This window comes from Salmo salar, chromosome ssa12, assembly GCF_905237065.1.
Source record: "Salmo salar chromosome ssa12, Ssal_v3.1, whole genome shotgun sequence".
Lineage (NCBI taxonomy): Eukaryota > Metazoa > Chordata > Actinopteri > Salmoniformes > Salmonidae > Salmo > Salmo salar.
The window spans coordinates 54,213,645-54,225,399 of record NC_059453.1 but is presented as its reverse complement, the minus strand read 5'-3'; the positions used below and the strand labels follow the sequence as shown (position 1 = coordinate 54,225,399).

Here is an 11,755-nt window from a genome sequence, read left to right as displayed (position 1 = left end):
ATCGATGCTGGTAGAGATGAGAAGCAGGTACAGGAAGTGAACATTTAATTATCAACGGACATGGAACGGAACAGGACAAGACAGCGCCTGGACAAGAACACATAACGATATTATTGCAGACACAAGGAAAACACGGGGAAGCAGACAGTTATAGACAGGAAAATCAACAAAGGGAAGGAGTCCAGGTGAGTCCAATGAGCGTTGCTGCACGTAATGATGGTGACAGGTGTGCGTAATGAAGGGCAGCCTAGCACCCTCGAGCGCCAGAGAGGGAGAGTGACAGTACTCCGGGTGCCACCCGGCATCCCACCTGGGTGAGCCTGACGGGCCGGCCGAGGCATGGGCGCTGGACAAGCCGGCTGGGGCATAGAAGCCCAACGAACCGGCAGAGACGTGGGAGCCTGGCGAGCCGGCTCAGGCATGGGAGCCTGACGATCCACCTGGGGCGTGAAAGCCCAATGATCCCGCTGAGGCGTGGGAGCCCGACGAACTGGCTGAGGCGTGGGAGTCTGGCAAGCTGGCTGAGGCGTGGGAGCCCTTTGGGCCGGTTGAAGCATGACGTGGGGTAGGCGCCTGCCGAGCCCACCGAGGCAAGATAACCTCTCAAGCCAGCTAAGGCGTAGAAGCCCGACAAGCTAGCTGAGGCACCCCGGTTCCCTCGGCACCCGGAACCGACGTCACCAACCAAAACTCCCTAATGCTTATTTTAGTGGTGTCTGCATTCAATAAATTGCCATGTCCGTACTGTGAGACGCCTAAGACAGCGCTACAGGGAGACAGGAAGGACAGCTGAGCGTCCTCGCAGTGGCAGACCACGTGTAACAACACCGGCACAGGATCGGTACATCTGAACATCACACCTGCGGGACAAGTACAGGATGGCAACAACAACTGCCTGAGTTATTGTCAGCAATAGGCTGAGAGAGGCTGGACTGAGGGCTTGTAGGCCTGTTGTAAGGCAGGTCCTCACCAGACATCACCGGCAAAAACATCGCCTATGAGCACAAACCCACCGTCGCTGGACCAGACAGGACCGGCAAAAAGTGCTCTTCAACGACGAGTCGCAGTTTTGTCTCACCAGGGGTGATGGTCGGATTCGCTTTTATCGTCGAAGGAATGAGCGTTATACCGAGGCCTGTACTCTGGAGTAGGATCGATTTGGAGGCGGAGGGTCCGTCATGGCCTGGGGCGGTGTGTCACAGCATCATCGGACTAAGCTTGTTGTCATTGCAGGCAATCTCAACGCTGTGCGTTACAGGGAAGACATCCTCCTTCCTCATGTGGTACCCTTCCTGCAGGCTCATCTGACATGACCCTCCAGCATGACAATGCCACCAGCCATACTGCTCATTCTGTGCGTGATTTCCTGCAAGACAGGAATGTCAGTTTTCTGCCATGGCCAGCGAAGAGCCTGGATCGCAATCCCATTGAGCACGTCTGGGACCTGTTGAAGGGTGAGGGCTAGGGCCATTCCCCCCATAAATGTCCGGGAACTTGCAGGTGCCTTGGTGGAAGATTGGGGTAACATCTCACAGCAAGAACTGACAAATCTGGTGCAGTACATGAGGAGGAGATGCACTGCAGTACTTAATGCAGCTGGTGGCCACACCAGATACTGACTGTTACTTTTGATTTTGACCCCCCCCCTTTGACCCCCCTCACATTATTCCATTTCTTTTAGTCACATGTCTGTGGAACTTGTTCAGTTCATGTCTCAGTTGTTGAATCTTGTTATATTCACCCAAATACTTACACGTGTTAAGTTTGCTGAAAATAAACGCAGTTGACAGTGAGAGGACGTTTCTTTTTTTGCTGAGTTTATGTATATATACACAGAACAGGTGTGTACAGCAGTAGTTATATAAGATGAGCCATGACTAGAATACAGTATAAGCTGTACATAAAGTGTGTAAAACAGTATGTAAACATCATTAAAGTGACCAGTGCTCTAAGAGCAGGGCTCTATGTACATAGGGAAGCAGTCTCTAAGGTGCAGGGTAGAGTACCGGGTGGTTGCCAGCTAGAACAAGGACTAAGGCTTGTGGTGACTGTTTAACAGTCTGATGGCCTGGATATAGAAGTTGTTTCTCAGTCTACCGGTTCCAGCTTTGATGCACCTGTACTTCCTCCGCCTTTTAGATGGTAGAGGGGTGAACAGGCCGTCGCTTGGGTGGATGAGGTCCTTGATGAACTTCTTGGCCTTCCTGTGACATCGGGTGCTATAAATGTCCTGGAGGGCATGCAGTGTGCCCACGGGTGATGCGTTAGGCTGACCGCACCATGCTCTCAATATGTGGATGTGAATGGGGGCATGCTCTCTCTGCTGTCTCCTGTAGTCCATGATCAGCTCCTTTGTTTTGTTGAGGGATAGGGTATTTTCCTGGCACCATTCCACCATGGCTCTCACCTTCTCCCTATAGGCTGTCTCATAATTGTTGGTAATCAGGCCTAGTACAGTTGTGTCATCAGCAAACTCGATGATTGAGTTTGAAAAGTGTGTGGTCATGAAGTCATGGGTGAAGAATACAGGAGGGGGCTGAGCAAGCACCCCTGTGGGGCCCCCATGTTGAGGATCAGCGTGGCAGAGGTGTTGTTGCCTACCTTCACCACTTGGGGTCAGCCAATCAGGAAGTCCAGGACCCAATTGCACAGGGAGGGGTTCAGACCCAGGGCTCTGAGCTTGGAGGGCACTATGGTGTACAAGACTGATGAACAGCAGACTTACATTGGTATTTATCTTGTCCAGGTGGGATAGGGCAGTGTGCAGTGCAATGGCGATTGCATCGTCCTTCGATCTGTTGGGGCGATATGTGAATCGTAGTTGGTCAAGGGTGTTGGTCAAGGTGGAGGTGATATGGTCCTTAACACACTTAAATGACTTACTCACATCTGCCACGGAGAACGAGAGCACACAGTCCTTGTAAGCGATGGGGGCCCACATCGGCGGGCCCCTCGAAGCGGGCGAAGGTGTTTAGCTCTTTATAATCTGTGACTGTCAGAGTCCCTGCTACATACATCTTGTGTCTGTGCCATTGAATTGAGACTCCACTTTCTCCTTATACTGTCATTTTGCCTTTTTTATTGCCTTACAGAGGTCATAGCAGGTCTGTTTGTACACATCCATGTTCCCAGTCACCTTGCCATGGGGTAAATGCGGTGGTTTGTGCTTTCAGTTTTGTGCGACTGCTGCCATCTATGAACAGTTTTTGGTTTGGATAAGTTCTAATCGTCACAGTGGGAACAACATCCTCTATGCACTTCCTGATGAACCCAGTCACCGAGTCAGTGTATACATCGATACTATTCTCAGAAGCAATCAAGAACATTTCCTAGTCCTAGTGATCAAAACAATCTTGAAGCACAGATTCCGATTGGTCATACCAACGTTGAACAGTCCTTACCACTGGAGTTTCCTGATTAAGTTTCTGCCTATAGGTGGGGGGGAGTGGGATCTGATTTGCTGAAGGGAGGGTTGGGGAGAGCCTTGTAGCCATCCTGGAAGGGAGAGTAGCAATGATGTTGCATGTGCAATACAGGAGATGTGTTGATAGAATTTCAGTAACATTTTCCTCAGATTTCCTTGAATAAAGTCCCCAGTTACAATAAATGAGGCCTCCAGATATGCAGTTTCCAGGTTGCACATAGTCCAAGGAAGTTCCTTGAGGGCCGTTGTGGTGTCGGAATGGGGGGGAATATACGGTAAAAAATGTGGACACACCTACTCATTCAACGATTTTTCTTTATTTGTAAAACATTTTTTTTAAATAATGATCCACTGTAGTTTATCTTTGCTTCTCTTTGAGCTGTTCTTACCATAATATGGATTTGGTCTATTACCAAATAGGTCTATCTATTGTATACAACCCATACCTTGTCACAATCCAAATGATTGGCTCAAACGCATTAAGAAGGAAAGAAATTCCATCAATTTACTTTTAACAAGGTACACCTGTTAATTGAAATGCATTGCAGTTGACTATATCATAAAGCTGGTTGAGAGAATACCAAGTGTAAGAATTGACGCTGGAGTAGAGAAGCAGGTACGGAGAGTGAACATTTAATTATGAACGGACATGGAACAGGACAGGAACAGCGTCAGAACAAGGGGAACAAAAATGACATGACGACAATAATGCTGAAGCGGGGAACAGAGCTCGTGAACAGACAGATATAGGGGAGGTAATGAGAGCAAGTGATTGAGTCCAGGTGAGTTCAATGAATCGCTGATGTGCGTGACGAGGGAAACAGGTGTGCGTAATGATGGTGGTAGGAGTGCATAGTGGTGGGCAGCCTGGCGCCCTCAAAAGCGTGTGCAAAGCTGAAAATAGTAGAAAATAGCAAAAATAAAGAAAAACCTCTTGAATGAGTAGGTGTTTCCAAACTTTTGACTGGTACTGTACATGGCAGTGACGATGAACAAAGACAATTATCTTTGGAGGTAATGCGATCAGCATTTGATGGTGAGGTTTTCCAGATCGGGAGAACAAAAGGACTTGATTTCCTGTACATTACCACAATCACACCATGAGTTATTAATCATGAAACAAACCCATCCTCCTTTCTTTTTACCAGACAGTTCTTTCTTCCTGTCTACGAGATGGATGGAGAACCCCAATGGCTGAATGGATGGGGACAATATATCCGGAGAGAGCCATGATTCTGTAAAACAGAGTATGTTACAGTCCCTGATGTCTCTCTGGAAGGAGATCCTCGACCTGAACTTGTCTACTTTATTGTCCAGGGACTGAACATTAGCGAGTAATATACTCGGAATAGATGGATGGTATGCAAGCCACCTGAGTCTGACTAGGGCCCCGCTCCTTCAACCTCTTCTCTGGCATCAGTGTTTTGTTGCAGCTGACTAGGGAAGTTCAAACAAAGGATCCAGGACGAATTTCTTAAGGCAACATCTCTGCCACCACCTAACAAGTCCCACTATGACTCTGCAAACAAAGCCAATCAGAAAACTTCATGTTGTGTTTGTTTTGGCAAGCCAGACAATGTCTCTGGAAAATCTTATTTAAAATGGCCACTGAACCTGCGTCATGGTAACCATATGAAGTGAATGACTTGCAGTGTCAGGTCCTCGCGTTGGGTAAACATGTGTGGAGCTGTGGCTGAACCAGTTCACCGAGCCAAGGTCAACAGCAAATGTTGGAACAAATTACTTAATTCCTTAGAAATAAACCTCAGAGGTGGTGATGTGTGTGCGTGTGCGTGTGTGCGTGCGAGTGTGTGCACTCATGTGTAAGTGAGTGCGTGTGTGGCAGGTATCAATGTCGGGAAAGTAGCTAAATCTGGTGCGACGCGTTATTTCTCAGCGTTATTTCTCAATACTATTGAGAGTTAGGTTTTTGTTGTGCATTGCCACTGCCAAATAAAGTGACGGAAAACATGATATGAACGAAACATGTGGTTTCGATATGTTTCATGTGTTTGACACCGTCCCATTAATTCCAATCCAGCCTCACTCTCTCCACCCATCAACTCCCCCTCCCTTCCACCCCTTCCTTCTGTCTTTGTCCTCCCATTCTACACACCCGCCAATGCTCTTGAGCTTCATCATGGAGAGAAGGAGTGAGGGAGGCGGGAGGCACTACGTGGAGTGTGTGAGTGTGTCGGGGGGTGGCATAGCGGGAGGGCAGGTTTGTTTGGTTTTTCACTGATCTCTGGAAGAGAGGGAGAGGGAGGGGGAGAGAAGAGAGAGGGGTGTGTGACCCATGCCATGGCTTAATGGTACCATGGAATTCCCCCCCAGTTTACCCTGACCTGGCCCCTCCCACCTGTCTTACTTGGCTATAAAGCCTTACACAGGTAAATCTAGCAACAGGTACATCTTTTACTCTATAGAAAGAGAGCTAAAGGGAGAGAGAGAGAAGAAATAGAGTTAAGATTAACCGTGTACTGACAAGCTCTCGGAGTGAATCACAAACACCGGACTCTAAATCAAACTGTGGAGTATTATCATCGTTACCTGTTCATCGCTACCTGTCGGTCGCCTCAGAATCAGGTACGTGTGGAGATGGAGGTGCTCTTTGGGGAGTAATGGGGGGGGTGTTTTGGTCAGGGGTCACAAGCATTTTGACAGCATATGTTTTTGCGTATATTCACGCACAGCAGAGGAAAGTAAACAAAAACTGGTGTGTATTCATACACAGACAAATATTTTGCATAGATGCAAAGTACAACCACAGTGACCCACTTCAAATCAATGAATATAATAAGGCATGTTTCACTAACACATCAATATCCAAATGTTGATCATCCTTGTGTGCGCACCGAATGGTTCACTCAATTGTCTCTTAGAGAAAACATGTATATATGTGTTAATGAATCTATGTCCATAAACAGCATTCTAATGTCTTACTAACTGGACTGTCTCCTGGTTGTAGATAGCCCATGTCGTCTGCCAGTGAGCTGTGTAGGATCCTGACCAACGCTAACATGACCATGTACCAGACTGGGAGCTCAGAGCCGCTGCAGCCCAGCCTCACCACGGTGTCTCTGCCTGTCGTAGGAGACCTGCTGCACCTCTCAGACCTTTCCTCATGCAGTGCCAATATACTGGGTGAGAACAGTTATTAATACTTTTTTTTATTTTTTTGTTGTTGACAGGGACAGTGTACAAAAAAAAGAAGAATTCCCAATATACTGAGAAATTCTGCATTTCACCATATTTAGCTAACAACTCATTTCCATCTGCGGTCACCTGGACCCTATAGGCGTCTTACAACAATGCCTCTTCATAATAACTGAGAGCACCCAGAAGATGATACAAATATGATGTCTATTGAAGGAAGAAACAATAGACACAAACTGAAAAATGACAGAAGAGGATGTGTAACTTTCTCTGCTTTGTTATCAGCATGTGGGATACTTTAGTCCCTGATATGTCATTTTGTGTTGATCACCTGGGAAACCACAGTATGGATGTGTGTAATGTTTTCTTAGAGGATCTTTATGCAGTCATGAGTTTTGGCGGTTGTTTGGTTTTAGTCGTTGTGTCGGCTGGTGAAGTCCGTGGATATTTCCCATTGTCTCACCCTGGATAGACCTATTGGCTGAGCTTGTTGGCAGACACTCAGTCGACTCACACATTAAACATACTGCATATCCTTAAGCGAAACTGTCAGACAGACAGGGGATTGGCTGAACTTTGCAATGACCTCATTTAGAAGGCTGTTAAATCATTAACCGGGACAATGTTTAACTTGTATTTAATAGAGGAATGCGGTCTTTTCATCTTTCAGACGTCTCAAGCTTTATTTTGTTTGCCGTAGCCTATAGCTAGTGATAAGTGGTGACTAGACAGAGCGTCAGCAGAGCAGAGATAAACTAGGCAGCAGAGATAAACTAGGCAGCAGAGATAAACTAGGCAGCAGAGATAAACTAGAGCCAGACATCCTGACTTGGCCAGATCACAAAATCAGATTTTCACAGGTCCAGATCAGGATCTGGGTTCTTGTTGGGTTCTCATTTATTTGGAAAACGTTAGTTATTGTGGGTGGTTAGATTGACAAAGGTTTTATATTTTAAATGTTCTATAATAGTTATGACTGAAAACATAATGTGTAATTACTATCTATCCAGATTTAATCTATATCAAATTACTTTATTCTTGTTATGTAACTATAGTTTAAAAAAAAAAGTACTATGTATGTAAAATGTACATGTAACAACAAAAGAAAAAGCTGTAAAAAAAAAAAAAGATTGTTTAATCTCAAAACAGGGATAGTGATTTGACAATGACAGCATGTCTCACACACATGAACACACACAAACATACACAGACACACACAGTGCACAAATCTAACTCCCCCCTCCACCTCTGTGTCCTCTAGCTCAATGGTATGACCTGAACCCTCAGTACTGGAGCAAGCAGAACGTTTTGGAGTGGATCAGTTTTCACGTGGAGCGCACTAAGTTTGATGCCAGCACACTGAGCATGTCCTACTGCTCCACGGATGGACCTACACTTTGCCACCTGACCAGAGATCAGCTGTTAAACATGTTTGGAATGTCCCTCGGGACTCAGCTCTACCAGAGCCTGGTGGAACTAAAGGCCAAATACGGTAAGGATCTGATGGAAGTGAAATTAATAAACTTTATTGATGATCATAAAAGGGGGAATCTTAGATTTGGCTCCGGGAACAGACACAGACATTTTAGTAATTTAATTTAGACAATTTATTTGTCGATATAGTAATGATTCAGTCATTAAATATATTTTTGTGTCTGTCATTTCGGTTCCAGATCTGAATGAGACCTGCAAGCTTCTGGACAACTTCCTGGAGGAGTTCCCAGACTTCCCTCTGCTCAGCACAGTAGAAGTGAACGAAGGTAAACACCTCCTCTCGTCTTTTCTTCCCACTTCCTACTACCACGCCAAAGCCTCAAGTGTTAAAAGGACACATTTGCTGACATTGTGATGTTACTGTTACAGTTGTGAGAGACACCAGCTACACTGACTTCTCACACATCTTCAAGAACTTCGAAAACATGAAGCCGCTCAGCGATAACGGATACGAGTCCGACAGCATGCACAGCTCCTCATCAGGTGAGTGGTGTCCCTCTTTCCTCTTCTTCTCCTTTATCGTCACTCCTCTCATCTCCCTTCCCCCAAATCTTCTCACATCACTCGATCAGTGTGTGATTGGTTTGGCCTGTATCACTGAGCCCATGGCCTTATTAATCGATCAAGGCAGGACGAAGGAGCGGCCGTATTGAAAGTGTTTTCCTTCCTCTCTCCCTGCCCCCAGGTGGAATGCTGAGCTTCCAGAACCCCAGCTCTCCAGAATCCAGGAGCAGTGAGTCTGACCCAGAGTTCTCCTACCCTCAGTTCACAAGTGAGTACAACTTTTCATAAGTGGACGTCACATTCTTGAACTTCAGACGGGTGAGCCTTGAAGTGCATGTCTCTTTGAAAGCCGGTCTGGTGTTCTAAACTCCGGAACCGTTGTGTTTGACAGAAGTGCACATAAAGACAGAGAGGGGAGAGATGAAGAAGAGAGGCAGAGGAAGACCTCCCAAACTCAGCCGAGACCCCAAACACTTCTACCAGACCTCCACAAAGAGCAAACATGGTGAGTGGCTCTTCTCATTCTAACACACACACACACACACACACACACACACACACACACACACACACACACACACACACACACACACACACACACACACACACACACACACACACACACACCACTGTCAACAACTGTCTTCAATGGTGCTCTGTAGAAGCACAGTTTTATCAGTCACGTGATTTGCATACATTTTTGCATCTGGTACTGAAAACAGCCACAGTCAAAACATCACAGGTGCTTTTAGGTCATAGACCAATAACCACACATGCACACTCGCACGGACACACACACAAACACACACGCATGCGCGCACACACACACACACACACACAAACACAAGCACACCTGCTCTACCTCATCCTTGCTGGCTTAAGCACACACACACACACCTGCGCTGTCTTACACACACCTAACGCTAGCTCTCCCTTGTCCCCCTATAGCGCCTCGTGGGACACACCTGTGGGAGTTCATTAGGGACATCCTGATCCACCCAGAGCAGAACCAGAACCAGGCTCTGATGAAGTGGGAGGACCGCCGTGAGGGTGTCTTCAAGTTCCTCAAGTCTGAGGCTGTGGCCCAGCTGTGGGGGCAGAAGAAGAAGAACAGCAGCATGACCTATGAAAAACTCAGCCGCGCCATGAGGTAGGAAACCATGGTGATATAGTAGCACCATCATGGCAACTAGCCATGGAAACCCTAATCCTAGCAACCAAGCTATACAGAGCTAACCAGTTGAGGATGAAGTTAGATTTGTTTTTGTGTCGACAATGATAAACCATTGCCTGGTCATAAGACTAACCTGTGGCTCTCCTTCCTCCCTCCCTCCTATAGATACTACTACAAGAGAGAGATCCTGGATAGAGTGGACGGTAGACGGCTGGTCTATAAGTTTGGGAAGAATTCTACCGGCTGGAAGGTGGAAGAGACCGAGCTGCATGGCATGTGAGATACAAGGCAGGAGACAGGACAGGTAGAGACCAATGCCCAAGAGTGGCGAGGGTATAAACTGGTCAGACCAGTTCCCCTGGGTCCTATTGTAGATAGGATGGCCCAGTCTCTGGATGATAGCTCTACTCTACTTGAAAGAATATAAAGACACTTACTTCTCTTCTTCCAGGGGAGGTGTTGCAGAAAATTTAAGCCAGTGTTTTTGGCTCCAGTAGGTTTTATGAACCGATATAGTTATTGTACAGTAATTATGTGTATTTTGATTTTGAATCAGGCATTGGTGTGGACATTGCTCTGGGCCTACCAGTGGTAGGTAGGATGGTGTGTCTGTTTATTTGTTTTCAGTTATATTCTCTCTGGGATAGATACTAGTGGTCCTGTATGACTGTATGGTCCTGGATATCTCAGTTGGTAGAGCATGGTGCTTGCAATGCCAGGAATGTGGGTTCAATTCCTGGGATCACCCCTATGTGAAATGTATGCACGCATGACTGTAAGTCGCTTTGGATAAAAGTGTCCGCTAAATATAACAATAAAGGCATTTAGGTAAGCGCCTTACATTGTGCGGGAGTAACTCACCTTGTGTGTCACTATGACAACCACCCTGGGCATTATGATTTTTACTCTGGCAATGTAAGCACTGGGTATAATATGAATCTGTTTGTATTGTTTTTTGTTTCTATTAATATTTAACAAGTGACAGTCTATCCCTGTGCCGCCTATCATTTTTATATGTCTATTTGCAAGACGGCTAGTTGCCAAACTTTTGACTTCTAAATTGAGCCAATGGTTAGAAGAGCCTCATGTTGTGTTTTACTCTTCTGGGAGTTATGGGTATATAACATCTTGTGTTAAATTGTAAACCTGATATGAAGGAGGGAGGAGACAAAATGGAAGACAAACAAAAGATAGAGAAGAGGGAGAGGGAAAAAAATGAAGGAATACTCATTCTAAACTATTGGTGATACGACGTTATGTACGTCACTGTTTCAGCTTCAATGTTGTCTATGAAGTATGTGTCCTTTATAGCCATATTAATAATTTTGTATCTCACCAGACGAGGCCTACGTCAGATTAAAACAATTCAGCAACTCAACTCTTGTTCTTTATGATTATTAGTTCTGTTATTCAGCTGGTCTGTTCCCTTCTAGATCGCTCAATAACATGAGTATGAGAATTCAATCTCAGATTGTATCGTTTGTGATATTTTCACACGCATGTATGTACAGCACATTGTCTTATTTTGTACAGTTAAGAGCCTTTTTACGGAAATAAACTGTTTTAAGTAATGTAAGTGTCCTTGTGTATTTGGTACAAAATTGACTATTATGTTTGAAAGAAAATCACATAGTACCCCAACTGAACATAAACTTATATTAAAAGCACTCTTAATTCAATCAGTGTAATAGCATCAGGTAAATTAAAATATATTAAAGTAATATTCTCTCCCTTGACATGTCTTTTTCACATCTCAACCACCTGTTTAACCTCAGTATAACATATCATCTGGAGGACGAGTCGGTTGGCAGTCTGACTCCTGCCATCCATTGTCAGACAAGACAATAAACACAGAAGTTGGGCCGTTCTGGCTCGGTCAAGGCCTATTTACTTACAAAACAAGACATTTAGCACAGAGGTCATCCTAGGTGTGTAATCACAATTTAATCGACTGCCATTTTCAGATCCATGTCAAGTTTCTCCTTAACACGAAGCAGCGCTTT

The 11,755-nt window shown here is 45.5% G+C and overlaps 1 protein-coding gene across 1 annotated transcript; it reads left to right on the top strand.

The window, feature by feature from the left end:
* Positions 1-5,710: 5,710 nt before the first annotated feature.
* Positions 5,711-11,323, top strand: elf3 (E74-like factor 3 (ets domain transcription factor, epithelial-specific)). Its single transcript, XM_014131843.2, has 9 exons — positions 5,711-6,010; positions 6,393-6,568; positions 7,842-8,072; positions 8,254-8,340; positions 8,444-8,557; positions 8,760-8,846; positions 8,970-9,083; positions 9,527-9,728; positions 9,918-11,323. Exons 2-9 carry the CDS (start codon positions 6,400-6,402, stop codon positions 10,030-10,032), a joined length of 1,119 nt encoding a protein of 372 aa, XP_013987318.1. The 5' UTR covers positions 5,711-6,010; positions 6,393-6,399; the 3' UTR covers positions 10,033-11,323.
* Positions 11,324-11,755: the final 432 nt, after the last annotated feature.

What these genes read in the sequence shown, in the direction of transcription:
- elf3 (XM_014131843.2), top strand. Translation starts at nt 6,400, where the DNA reads ATGTCGTCTGCCAGTGAGCTGTGTAGGATCCTGACCAACGCTAACATG. An exon ending in CATGCACAGCTCCTCATCAG is followed by an intron (nt 8,558 to 8,759) that starts GTGAGTGGTGTC and finishes CCCTGCCCCCAG; the next exon opens with GTGGAATGCTGAGCTTCCAG. An exon ending in AAACTCAGCCGCGCCATGAG is followed by an intron (nt 9,729 to 9,917) that starts GTAGGAAACCAT and finishes TCCCTCCTATAG; the next exon opens with ATACTACTACAAGAGAGAGA.